The sequence below is a fragment of the Drosophila ananassae genome, chromosome 3L (genome assembly GCF_017639315.1).
Source record: "Drosophila ananassae strain 14024-0371.13 chromosome 3L, ASM1763931v2, whole genome shotgun sequence".
In the NCBI taxonomy this organism is placed as follows: domain Eukaryota; kingdom Metazoa; phylum Arthropoda; class Insecta; order Diptera; family Drosophilidae; genus Drosophila; species Drosophila ananassae.
Window position 1 is genome coordinate 15,821,552 of NC_057929.1, and position 13,709 is coordinate 15,835,260.

At 41.2% G+C, this 13,709-nt stretch overlaps 2 protein-coding genes across 5 annotated transcripts in view; both read left to right on the top strand.

Moving 5' to 3' along the window:
- The first annotated feature begins 3,730 nt into the window (after nucleotides 1–3,730).
- On the top strand, nucleotides 3,731–4,522 carry LOC26514958. Its single transcript, XM_032451272.2, has 3 exons — nucleotides 3,731–3,974; nucleotides 4,041–4,179; nucleotides 4,239–4,522. The coding sequence occupies exons 1-3, from the start codon at nucleotides 3,768–3,770 to the stop codon at nucleotides 4,394–4,396; spliced, it is 504 nt and encodes a 167-aa protein (XP_032307163.1). The 5' UTR covers nucleotides 3,731–3,767; the 3' UTR covers nucleotides 4,397–4,522.
- A 4,930-nt stretch (nucleotides 4,523–9,452) lies between these two features.
- Nucleotides 9,453–13,709, top strand: part of LOC6496434 (semaphorin-2A) — a 44,366-nt gene continuing 40,109 nt past the window's right edge. For 3 of the 4 annotated variants that reach the window (XM_001960872.4, XM_044715689.1, XR_004309962.2), the window contains exon 1: nucleotides 9,453–9,690. The gene's annotated coding sequence lies outside the window, so the exon portion shown is untranslated. Of the gene's footprint in view, nucleotides 9,726–13,709 lie in introns of all 4 variants that reach the window. The other variant, XM_044715688.1, reaches the window with a different exon arrangement.

A 13,709-nucleotide genomic window follows, 5' to 3' on the forward strand; every position in this document is an offset into this window, starting at 1 on the left:
GTCATCGACAGAAGTTCGGGTAGAAATGTCTCTGCCGCTGTTTTCCAGCCTTTGTTATTTATATTCCTCGGGCTGCTGACCCACTCAACGTCGGGGGATGAGGCCAAAGGACAACCCTTTTGTCACATTTTGCAATTTATGTTATTGTGTACACAGATATCTTCATCTATGTATCGTTCTCTGGAATCTCTACAGCTCTCTGTGTTTATGTTCTGTGATTTCTATCAACAACTTTTACTTTTGCGAGGGCCAGCAAATGCGAGGGCGGGACTTCTCAACCAGAAAGCAATAAAAATTGTTTACAAACATTATTTGCCTATATCCTTGATCCGGAAGCACCTTCCATGTCCAACACAAGGGCTCCGCAACTTTTTACCATTTAAATAGATTTCTCTTCTATTTTATTTTTAGTTTTAAACAAACAAACATGCATTTTCCTAGGAAACCTCATCTCTCTGTTTACCATATATCTCTTGTTTGGGTTTCGGGCATTAAAGCTTCTCACATCCTCTAATAAACTAATGTCTCTCCTTTGGGGCTACCTCTTTTTTTTGTTGGGATGTTGTTCCCTAGTTTTCCCAAATCCATTGTTGGCCCATAGTTTGCCTTGCGAAACATTTTATTTGTCCTTTCTGTCTCGGTCCTCCTCACTCGGATTACTCCAAAATGTTTGCATCAGATTTTGGGCTGCTGGTTCTTTTGGGGTTGACAGGGGCGTTGGGGTGAAAAGGGTGCCCAGGTGTCCATTTCGACCTTACTTTCTGGAGAATTTTTCTTTGGCAAATCGCTGGAAATTACTTAATTGAACTGGGAATATAGTAATGGTGCCAATGTGGCCCAAAAAACATTGGCAATTTGGGTTAGAAGTGTCACCTAGGACACTGATTGAATATTTAATTATTAATCGCTTTTAATTGGTACATTTTCCTTAAAGGGATTTTATGTATCCGGTTTTAGGAATCAATGCACTCAGAATTTAAGTAGTTGCCTCTTTGGGGTTGCATTGTGCCAAGTCCAAGCTTATAAAGACCTTTTCCCAATGGAAATTCTTGGCTGAAAAACAACTCTATTTAAGACGCATAAAGCTTAGGGCAACATGTGTGACTGGCAAGCCGGGGGAAATTCCTTATGCCAGACAAAGTGAAACTGTCACTGGCAAGGTTTTCCTTTGCACTGCTGTTTGCTACTTTTTTCTACTCTGCCGCTTTTCATTCCCCATTTTTGCTACTTTTTTTTTTTGGCAAAAGATGCTAAGTGCGAAGGGGCAGGAACTCTGGGTTGCATATTTAAATTTATGATTATGTCGTTATGCTGTCTGCCCGCATTGCTTAGGCGGCCGAAGAAAAAGTGACAGCGGGCCAAACTTAATACAAATTTATGTGCAACATATTTTTGCACTTTTTTTTCTGTTTGCCAGTTTGGTGCGCCCTTCTCTCATGGCCAGTCAGTGAGTGGTCAACATATGCTGCTCTTTTTCTGGACAATAACAAATACAAAAATAAAAACACTGGAATTGATGAGGAGCTGGGATGGTGGAGGGAAAGGTGACTCTCCAGAAGACATCAAGTTTGTTTTACTTGCCGGGCCGGGCGCTTTAATGTTTCCCCATTAAAAACGAGAACATTAAAATTCCTTTTCGCTATCCGGCAGCAGTTAAATTGCATTTCAGCCGGGCTCGTGCTTGAGGAAATGACAAATTCTTACATAATAAGAAAAGTCTCGGGCGGCGAAGAGAAATGGGATCCATTTGGCATTTGGCAGGTGCGGAGAAAGTGAGGAGCTGCGACTTGAGATGGCGTGAAATTGAGCCAAAGTTGCTGGTGGTAAGCTACGCTTCTAACTCATTTTTAAATACAAATTTATGTACATGGAAATAAAAAAAAAGAGAAAAAGAACGGAGGGACGTGAAACAGGAATACTTTTGATTAATTTGTCTCGCCTAATGGCTGGCCATAAATTTCGAGTTAATAAAACCAAAATTGTGGGATTGGAAGGCTGGGGACAGAAAGTCGGTGGGTTTCTTGCCATCGTCTAATAACCAAAATTTGTCACACGACATTCTGACAGTTGTGTGTCACAACCACTTTTCTCCTTCCAAGCTCACCAGGCTTACCACTTTCACCTCCAAGCCCCGCCCGCCTGGCAACCACAGAACTGTCAACTGGCAAGTGCCGCTGATGACATTGTGGCCAACTTTACTCAGGCAAATTATGCTGGCAGTTTTCTCCCAGGCCTAGAGGGTTGTTGTATGATTGATATTAGCACAATAAAAAATTTCGTAATATTTTTTAACAAATTGGATATCAAAAATACGCAGAGCATGACTACTTTTTTCAATCAAACACCTTAGTTCTAACTTTTCGCCTTTCATCATATCAGAAAAGTATGAATCCTTTTTTTTCTGTGTACTTGAGTAAACTGGTAGGGTTAATCAATAGCCAAGCCGCACGCACCAAACAGCTCCAAATTCGATTAGAGGCGATGTTAGCAAACCATTCGCCTCAAGTGTCAGTTGCAATTACCCCGAAGGTAGCTGGGCTGCATGGAGCTGGGCCAGTTGGGAGTTGAGGAAAAGTGGCAAAGTGCATTCAAATTGGCTTAAACTAAGAACGTTAAGTGTGCAGCTGTCTAATTGTATCTGCCACCGCCTCTGGGAAACCCTTTTTCGTCTAAAAGTAATGTGAAAGTGCCAGGGGAACTTCAAGATTTATTAGCATCAAGATTAAAGCATTAAAAATTTTCAGACTCTTTACCAAAAAAGGAGAGCTGGAGGGTTGGAGGCTGCCTGCCCACTTTGGTGGAAAGGGAAAGGTGATTTTGGGGGGAAAGTGAGTGCAATTTTCGTTCCGCTGGTCTACATCATCAATTTAGCGTCCTTTTGAGTTTTACTCTTCCCGGGATTGTTATTTATTCCTTGGCAGGGGATTCCAAGCATTTTTGCAAAATTAAATTTTTAAACGCAAATAGTTAGCTTTCCAAAAAGTATCATAGAACCGACATTACATACTCTTTAATTTTTAACTTCGGAGAATTATTAAATAGGGCATTTCCAAGTTCGTCGAAATAGAAAACAAATCCTTCATTCCTGGTCTGGATTGTTGCTGTTCGTCCTGTTGTTGCTGCGGTTGGTGTTGCTATTGCTTTGGATAAACCAAAACGGATGAGGACGAGGATGAGGTACAGTGCTTTTGCTTTTGCTGCTGCCGCTGGCTGTTTCCGCCACAAGAGTGGTGCAAAAATATCAGGCACAACAACTACAGCATTTCATGGCGCACTTTGTCGGTCAAAACTTTCGACATTAGCACTTAATTTACTGGCCCAACTTAATGAAGTCTACACTTGGCTAATTTACGCGAAATGCTTTAGCTACTTAAGACGAACATCCAGGGCCGCCACCCCTGGGCTAATATCCTCTACTTTCTTAAAGTTATCTTAAAAAAACAATTAAAGAGATACTGTAAGGTACCCTATTCCCAAACTCTAGGAATAGATAGGAACTTCTATGAGTATTTTGAGAACTATCTTCAATCAATAAATACATCTATTAAAAATGCCTAAAAGTTATTTATATATTAATGACGAATAATATGGGGAAAATCCTGTTTCAAAACCGATTCGTATGAACATTTATTTTTATCTGTTGACTATTGAGTAATACTTTTTTTCTTTATTTATATTTCAAGCTTATGAGCGATAAGAACTTGTGGCTACGGGTGGTCTGGGGCCCAAGTATTATTCAGTATGTTGTGAACTCTCCGTCGCGTTCTATGGGGGAAATAAAAATGATCCCATCGCTTAAACCAAAAATCGTGCGTACAGCCATCGCCGGGCTTGTTATTTTAATAGCAACATTAATTTATGCAATAGCTCCACTTTGGAAAGGACATTTTCAATATTCGGAAATTATATCTTGGCAACTTATATGCGTTTTGCAGATCATTGGAGGAATCTTTCTGTTGATCGGTTCTTTGATTGTAAGACTTGGATTATTGAACAAAGTTTAAAGTTTATTAGTTTTTGTGTTTCTTTTCTTTTTAAAGGATAATCATTGCCTTTTCTTGCCTTGGCTGGGATCTTCTGTGACATTTATTTATACGATTTTTTTTAGATCCTTTATGTATCTTAGGCAGGACCCGCCCAAGCCAGAATCATTTGTTCCTTATTTTCACATCATAGTAGGTAAGAATATCCGAATTCATGAACCTTTTCATAAAATAATTAAACTAACATTTTTTAAGGCGTGTTTTGGATTTACTTCGTGTACGATATCTTTGGGGACTTTCTTCAAATGTATTATGAATCTAAAGAAAGGAATTGGGATATTGAAGCATCAATTTTAAGACACGAGCTTCGGAGTAAATTTTTTCAAGCCCAGAATTGTTTAATTCATCTTTAAAACATATGCATATTTAAAAAAAGTATCGATGGCTGAAGTGTATAGTGTATAGTACATTCTCTAGAATGTTGCGTGAAGTATTCAATGTGATTTATTAAATTAATCGGATCTCCTTTAAGAGTGAAACCCATTTTTTTAATATGGATGTAAAATGCAATTGAGCTGAGTGTGAAGGCAAATAAGTGTGAACATTGCGGTGTGTGCGAACACTTGGGGGTGAACGCTTTTGTTAGTCAGTTCGTGGGTGTGTGGGTGTGCGTGGCCAAAAGTAAAATAAGCGTTAAAATGTCTGCTAACACAGTGGCAAGTCTGGATCTGGGGCTCTGTGGTCTCGTTGCATGCGTATTGCATTACCCGACATGCCCCCAACTCCCAAAAACTCCAACATAACCCATGGCCCATTCCAGTGTCTGTGCCACCCCCTGTGGCACAAAGTGGCATATGAATAGATACATGTTTTGTTGCCTGTTTTGTTAATCCCGTCCCCCTTTCAACTCACTCTTTGCCGGATGTCTGTGGGTTGGTTGTCGTAATCCAACAAGCAGACAGGTTAAATACACCGCAAGGACAGACTCACACACAGACCGAACCATTCAAGGGCTGCTGGAAAAAAAGTGTGACAAAGATATGGTGGAAGCACCGGGGAAACTGGGGCCAGCCAGGACCTGAGACTCGATCCGCGATTCTGTTGGGAACCAGACGCATCCAAACAAACAATAATCATGCAACAATAGTGAGAGCCGCAAACAAATTGCTTTTCTATGTCTACATGTGGGTCTAAAGGTATCTGTGAGCACGGCGGGAAAAAGTATCTATTGAATAGCGTATTGGATCTTTAAGGATTACTAATGGAAAGTGTGGTTGTTGGTGAGTTATTGCCAATAAAAAAATCTATAAATAGCTATTGCTTTTAATCTTTTTACTTTACGGATCTGAGAATTATTTTTAAAGAATGCATAAAGCCTACACATTTTTTAAACTTTACTTATATTTTTATAGATTTTTTTTCAAATTATTGTTTTAGAATATTTTTTTTGAAGTGAATGTGTCATGTTCGGGTTCACTTGCAGATTAGTTTCGTAGCGAGTGGGTCTGTGTTTTATTTTTTGTATTATTTAGTTGTTGTTTTTTTAGACGCACAACCACAGAGAATCAAAAGCCACATGGGCGTAGCCTGTGACACCTACGGAAGGGGTAGTGTACTGGTACTGGCAATTAGAATAGAGAGCGTAAAGTTGGTACTGCCCCCTAAGGTCTGCCGGCCCCCTTCCCAGAATCTTTTCCCCAGAATCGGCTCCTTCCTTCTCAGTCTGCGATGAGCTTTTGTTGTCTGCAAAGTTTGCCTTTGACACAGGGTGCTGGTACCGCCCCCCTTTGGAAACCCCCGCCTGTCCCGCCGCCCATCCTCTGTCACCTGGCTCGTCGGCAAAATGGAATCCATTCATTCAAATCTATGTGAGCTAGTCGAGGTATGGCAGTGTTAGTGTCTGTGCAGCTTGTTCAACAAAATTGAAAATTAACTATAAATTCTGTGTGGCAAAACATGCAAACATGTTTGCGGAAATACCTGACAGGCTCAGGAGCCCACGGGGGGACAGGAGGAAGGAGTAAGGGGCTTCCGGGTGGGGTGGAGGGATGCCCAGACGAGGTGTCAAGCGTGGCAAACACCTCGGTGACATTGAACACCCCTCGGCACAAAGCGATTCATTGTTGCGAAATTTAATGCGCAAAATTCATTAAAAAATAAAAGGCAGAGGCAAAAAAAAGGTAAACAAACTTTGAATCCACTGAGAGACCAAATTGAATTGCCCAAAAAGTAGGTTTTGTTTTTTTTTGGGAGAAGGTGGAAGTGAAGCCTTTCAAAGGTGCTAAGTACATGAGGGAGTCGAAAAAAAAGGAAAATTGTGTAAACCCTTGCGACAAGTTGGGGCTCAAGGGAGAAGTGCACTGATGGAAAATATATCACCAAAAAGATGTGCAAAATTATTTCAGAAATTGTTGTAGATATGGCAGATGTTTATGTTTCTAAAACACTTTTATAAAAAAATCTATATTAAAAATAAAATATTTAGAATATGAAAAAAAAGGTTTATATTTTTTGGAACTCATGCAACTTTTATTTTTGACTGTTTAACCTTAGCACTTGGGGTTAAAACAAAAGCCACGCCTATTTTCAAACCAAAAAAAGGTATTTCCCAAAAAAATAGGTGAAAAATCTGGTAAAACACACTTATTTCAACGAAAAAAACGAGAACAATCAGCCAGACTTAACTAATAAATTTTCTTGCATTCCGCACGCAGTCGAGCCGAAGCGGAAATCATTTAAGCTGCCAAATCAGCCGGCCAGATGGTCCGCCATGGTCCAAACAAAGGGCCAGAACAAGAAGGAGAAGGCAGGCCAGAAGGTAAAGGTGGCACACTAGAATGGCCATCTGGATGAAAAGCGGTAGAAAGAAAGCGATTAATATTCATTCAGTGTCGCGCGTATATCACTTTTTATTTGCACAGGGTTCAAGGGTCTTACAGTATAGGGGACAGGGGAGAAAGGTAAGGTATATGGTAAGGAAGGGATGCTTGGGGCAGGGGCAGTAGCTGACGGCAGGGGCAGGAATTCTGGAGCAGGCGCCGCCAAGTATGCAATGGAATTCGGCGCACGCAGCAGCAGGTGAGCTCGTGTGGCTGCTTCAGGTGTGTTAATGCGCCTGTATGGGTTTTTTCCATGTTTGTGTGTGTGTGTGTGAGTGGGTGTGTGTTTTGAGGCAACGCACAATTACATACAACAATTTGTGCTTTGTTTCGCCATATCAGTGTGTGGGTGTAGTGTGTGTTGGGGAATCCAAATCACCAAAGAGCAATCGTGCAACAGCAACATGGCCAACCGACCAAGGATGGAGGAACTCTCGTTGCACTTTGAGAAAAATAGGGTAAGTAATTATGGTTATTTCTTGTTTTTTTTTTAGATTAGGATCCAGAAAATATATTCCTTTTATTAGTTTCTTTAAAATTTTCATATCCAAAATATGTTGAAAATGATTTTCGATCGAAACTTTTTTCCTGTGGCCTGCCATCTAGAGTTGGCCTGCGGAAATCCAGTTGGCTTTGTGCCGCTGACACCTCTCATCGGTGACCCCCATCCTTCGGCATCTCTCCTGCACCCGCCAGCGACTCAAATTGGACGCCCAAACATCAAGAGAAAGGCTGAAGGCTCATTCGGTGCTGGGGCGCTTAGTTTTCAATGTGAAAATTGAGAAAAATTGCCAAACGAGTTGGTAAGCGATATTCTTGGTATCCGCCTGCCACTTGGTATGATGCCAGGTGATGCAGTTGGCCCATTGTTGGGCCCCGAGCCCCATTCGCTTTTCCACTCACTTATTGTTAGTTTCGCTCGCTTTGTTTTGACAACTTCTGGTGGAATGCTCTGGAGGAATGGGATCTGAGACGACGCAAAAGGCACACTGACACTCACAAGGCACACCCAGCATTTCGTCAAATAAAAAGAAGAATTTTTTGGCTTCAGTTTACTTCCGTTTGCTTTGACTGCCTGCTATTTTCCCCCAGCAATTGGAGAACCAAGAAGCTGCTGGCAGCCATAAAATTACGATCCAGCAGAGAGCAAATGACGCGAAACAGTCGCACGGACATGGCCGAGAGTCTCTGAGCCAAAAGGGGGCTGGCAAAAGTGGGGGCAACAACAACACGTATCCAGCATAAAAATCGTGCAGGCCATGCTAAAAACGTTTATCCCTTTTAGCCCCAAGTTTGGAGCTGGAGGAATCCGACTGGAGGAAACTCCCCCCAGAACAATGGTCCAGGAATAAGAGTACACTGAGCGAAAGTGGCTGAAAGCCTAAATCCATCTAGATATTTTCTTAAACTTTTCTTTTCAGTGTCAGGTAAGAACAATTCCTCTGTCTTTAGTTTCAATGGCCCCACGACGGCCCAAAACCATTTTAAATGGAACCTAAGCTAAGACTGATGGCCCGAAGAGGGAGAAAGCATGGCGGGAGCCAGAAAAGGCCAACAAAAAAATGATGGCCAGGAAGGTAGTCAGATAAATGCCGCATCATTGGTTATTTATATGCGTGGGGATCTCAGGTGGATGGCCGGGGCATCAAACGATATATTTATTTGATTTTATTGATATACAACTGGTCGTAAGTAGTGCATATCTATCTTGGCTAACGAGTGGCTTAAGTCCTGTCATTACAGTACACCCTGAGTGTGGCCCATTTCCAGGTGAAGTCATCGTCATCGTTGTCGGCAAGGAAAATTAATTAAATCGCATTCAAATGGTTGGCTACGTGCCATTATTAATTCGAGCATAAATTATTCCACCGTCCCTAATTCCCACTGATTTCGTTCGGCTTTCCCTCTCAGCACCGTCGGTCCAATCTGTGGTCAATCACATGATTGGCTGCCTTCCCGGAATTGATCTGAAATTTTAATGCAACACGTATCGGCACTTCTAATTTATGGCAATTAAACGAAAGTTCCATATTCGGCCCGCAAAGCATTTGGCTAAAAGACATTTGTGGTTTACATTTGTCCTGTCGTGTTTTGGGTCAAAGGCTTAAATGTTTTAATGACAAGCTCACATTACCTATAATTGTAGCTATAATCCTTTAATTAACCTTATTTTCCTTTTCAAAGACGTTTAATTTGATATCTTAGCAAGGTCTTTAAGTACTTAAAAAGTAGCTGAGAAGTATACATGTGTATATCTCTGAGGTAAGGCTGTTATTGTTAGAATTCTTTATAAAATTCATTTAAAATTAATTTTATCTTATATCTTATCCTTTCGCCTTAAAAATATTATTCTCAAATATCTTATCTTTTAGCCTTTTAGACCGCAATCTGTTAACTTAACATTTAAGCCACATTCTTTGGACGTAAACAAACTGTTAAAAATGCCGGCTAATCGCCAACTGTTCCTGGTAACAGTTCTCTCTCTTCAGGCATTGCCAGTTGGAAGCATAAACCCCAAACTCGTTTTGCACGAAGGCCTAAACGAATGAGAACGGGCCCGAACCAAGAACCCGAACGAAGTATCTGCGAAAAGTTCAGAACGCGACAGTTTCAGATTCAGATTCAATTTCAAGCGCGTCTCGAGCGGTTCTTTTTGCGGATGGTGAGCGGGAAAGTGGAAAAGTCGGAAAAGCTGGTCTGAAAAGCCACAACGAAAACTCGTGATTGCTGTGAGCAGTGTTCCAAAAGGGAGAATCCCAAACAAAATACTTAATAGAAACATAAAACATCGGCGGCTAATTAAAAGCGCATCCAAGTGACTCAGTGAGGTGAATATACAAAATCCCAGACTCCTTGCCAATGTGTGAGTGTTCCAATCAGATGCCCACCTGAGAGTTACCTGCCAAGCTTGTTTCACTTTGCATTACCCTCGCTGACCAGTTGATTCCAACTTGTTTGCAACTCGTTTCCTTCAGGCCTGGCTTCAACCAACATAAAAAAAAATTAAGAAAAAATGAAGTTATTTTTGGTCATCAGTTGCCATTTGCATTTGTGCAGCAGCATTCGTTCACATAAATTGCAACTGCAAACGGCCAAATAGTTATTGCCACTTAGAAGCGCTCTAAGCGGAATTCTTTCGCCGTTTTTTTATGCTCGGTTGGTAAGCAAAGTGTGCAATATCTTGGCCCACTGCATCGGCAATAGCCGTAACAGTAGCCACCTGGTCGCGACTCCAAAAATGCTAAATAAGAAAAAGTGCTACCAAGACACAAAAGCTGCTCGCGGAAAAAAGCGCTCGCGATTGCATCGCATGTCGAGGTTGTTCCGCATGCCCTTGCCTCCCCTTAACCCGTTTCATCCCGCCCCAAGCCCATCCCCTGGTCCTCACGCTTTTTGGGGCCAAAAGCAACAACAGAACGGAACAGAAAGAACTTCAAAAGCACTCCGACCCAGCGCAACTGCTTGGCCGTCTGTTTTTTTTCGGTGATTATGAGCGGAGAGCCACCGCACCACAGGGTTAAGGAAAATTACAGCAGGCCGACGGTTAAATGCCCTTATTAATAATTTATGAGCTTAATTTATTTAGTCTTGGAAGTAGGGGAAAATTTTTGTTTAGAAACTTTAAGGAATATTCACTTACAAATCAAAGTATGAAAAGGAAAACAGAATATATGCTTAAACTAATAAAGAAAATAATTTTTTTTCTATAATACTTGTCCAAAATTTTAAATTAGAGCTTGTATTTGGCTTGGTAATATTTTATTTATGAGAAAACCATAATGAATATGTTGGTAACTGATGAAAAAGGGTTGATTTTAAATATTTAATGATTAGCTTTCACTGAGAACTTACATTTTCAGTAATGATTTCTAAAGGTTTTCTAAAGACTACGTGCTTTTTCATAAATTCATAAAAGTCATAAAAATTTTTATCTTTTCCCGATATGATAGTTTATAAACAACCGTAGCATAGTTAGAGTATTAAATTGCAAAGAATGCAAAAAACATTCGGCTCCGCGTTGCTTCACAAAAGAAACTGACAAGATTGGCCAGAACCAAAAAAGGCAAAAAAGAAAGAAACTGGCTAAAAAAGAAAGAGGGCGGCGGGCTCAAAGCGTTTAAGCGCCTTTGACACTCAGCTGGTGGCAGAAGCGTAAGAGAAAGAGGCCCCGGGGCCCGGATTAGGGAGAGGGTCGGAGTGCCATGTGAGACAGCTGCCAATCAATGGCAGCCTAGGCCCATCACTTTGTGGCCATTCTGCTCAGTGGCATGTTGCATGTGTGTTATAGCACACAAAAAACCCGAAAAAAAACATCCAAAAAGAAAGAAAACGAAAAGAAAATGAACGAAAAATCGAGGAAAAATGTTTTCAGAAATTGTTCAGCTCCTAGTTGGCAGGACCCTTTTCCTTTGAGTCCTGTTGGACTGCTGAGGAAATTATGCGATAATAGGAGCCAAAGTTCATTTTCATAAATAGTTAAGTTCAAAGTTGGTAACATTTGCCGTTGGCCACTAAATTACCGTCTACCGTGTACCGTGTGTACACAATCAATTGAAGGCGAATGGCACTGGAGAGAGACATTTTCAGCTTATTAAATGGAATTAAGCAATTTCTCCATTATTACCATGAATATTTGAAATCGAGGGTAAATACCAATGCCAGGGGATTAGTAATTCTTAGTCGTGGCCTTTTCTTAGCGCATTTTTTATTCACTTATTGATTCTTGATTCTTGGGCGGCAAATTAATGTTTTCATTGCGTTTTCCGGCGCCTCGGCCTCAGCGGAAGTGTCGTGTGGCCCAATCAAACAAATATACAATAAAACATGGCCGAGAAGAAGTAGCCAGAAGCTACACAAAAAGTAACCAAATTACGCCTAATGGTTTTTTAATTGTAACAATAATTGCTGTCGCCATTGCATGGGCAGCGTGAACCGGCAGGAGCAACCAGCAGCAGCAATCAGAGCTGTTAAGAAGGGTAAAAAGAGGGTCTAACCCTCCTATTAATGAGAGCTCTTGGATAGCATTTAGATGCCTGCAAATTACCAGCTAGATTCCAGAGAAAAAAACTACCATTTTGGTTAAGTAGAAAAGGAATTAGGATAGTTACAAGCAACATTGCATAAAAGTCCTCTGCTCTATTAGGTATGTAATCATATTACAAAGGCTCTTAATATAAAAGCTCTCAAAACATCTAATTTATATTAAAAAATATAAACTACTCTCCGAGTAAAACTTTTTCTTTCTGTGCAGATTTGAATGAATTTGAAGTTCATGTTGCCGCTGCGCTTGAAGGTTGCTGCTGTTGTGCGAAAGCAACATAATTGTTCCTCTTCATGTTGGCTCGCACACTCCCTATGTGTGCGTGTCTATAATTAAGGCCGAAAAAAGAGCTGGCCTATGCCATTTTGACGAAACAAAAGCCAGCAATGAGACGCTAAACCTTGAACTTGCTTTTCCAGATGATGATGATGTTGATGTTGCTGCTGTGCTGTGCGGCGGTGTGCTTCTATTTTGGTTTTGTTTGATTCCATTCATTGTTCACTCGGCGGCAGTTGATTATGAGTGTTATATATTTTTTTTATTTTTGCTAGGGTTCTGGCTGTTAAACTGGCTGGCTTGTTGCTTTTTTGCTCTTTGGTCGTTTTGGGTTAGCCAACATAGCCATAGCATACTTTTGTGCGCCGAGGGTCTCTAATGTGCGCCATTTTGGTTTTATGCGGGCTGTGTGTGCGGTAGTCTTCTGTACGAGTGTGAGTGTGAGTGTGTGCGTGTTGGCCCATTTGCCCAGAGGTCATTATAGACGCTTGGCCCGCTTGGCACGTTGTGGCCGCCAACTTCCGCCGTTTCAGTAGCTCTTGTTGCTCTAGATGCTGCTACTGTTCTGCTCCTTGTGGAACCGCTGGTGTTGCTGATGTTGTTATTGCCACTGTTGCTGCTGTTCTGCCACTCCGGCACACTCTCGCCTTTTGGCTTTTGGCCCTGGACCATAGACCCTGGACCCTGGGCCCTCCTGGCTCTCTAAAGTGGCAATTTGTCTAGTTCTGTAAGCGCCTCTTTTAACGATAATGATGATTGCGCATTGTTGCGTTTTTATTTCACTGCACACGCACACACACATACAAGCGCGAAAAAAGACAAAAAAAAAAAACAAACACACACTCTCACATAGGAGTTATGTTTCTGGATTTTTTTTCTCCTGTTATTTTTTTTTTGCGGCTTTTCGCCTGTATGTTTGCTTAGCATTTTCCGATTTTCATTCATAGCCACACCATTTCCCACTCGTTCGTTTATTTTTTTGCTCTGCTCTCCTTTCATTCGGAACTTTTATTATTTTCATTGGCATTTCTTATTCCATTTGGCAGTCTGTCAGTTGTCTGTCTTTTGGTTTATGCTTTTCGCTCTCTTCCCGACTGGCTTTTACCTTTCCGGCCCGCTGCCGCCCTGCTGCCCGTTTTGGCCAAAAACGTGTCGTCGCTGTTGTTAATTTTTAGTGTAGAGCGACGAGTGCTATTCGCATTTGCTTTATTGGCCATGGCCGAAATGCAATCCTGTCTAGACACTGACCGTCCAAAGCCTTTTCGAGGGCATCCCCCTAAAATTCATCCTCATTTTATGTCCCTGTCTCTGTGTTTGTTTTTGGGCCGAACTATTTTGATTTTGTGTGTTGGCCAATTCGGCATGACTGAATGTGGTTTGATTTATTTTACAAATTATTTTCGTTTCTTTGGACTGTTCTATTTTTTGTGCTTTTGTGAGCTGCCCTGTTGTTTGTTTGGCAAATAAAACCGAAAAGTTTACATACAATTTTTGTCAATATTTAACCGCATAAAATGCATTTCATATCAA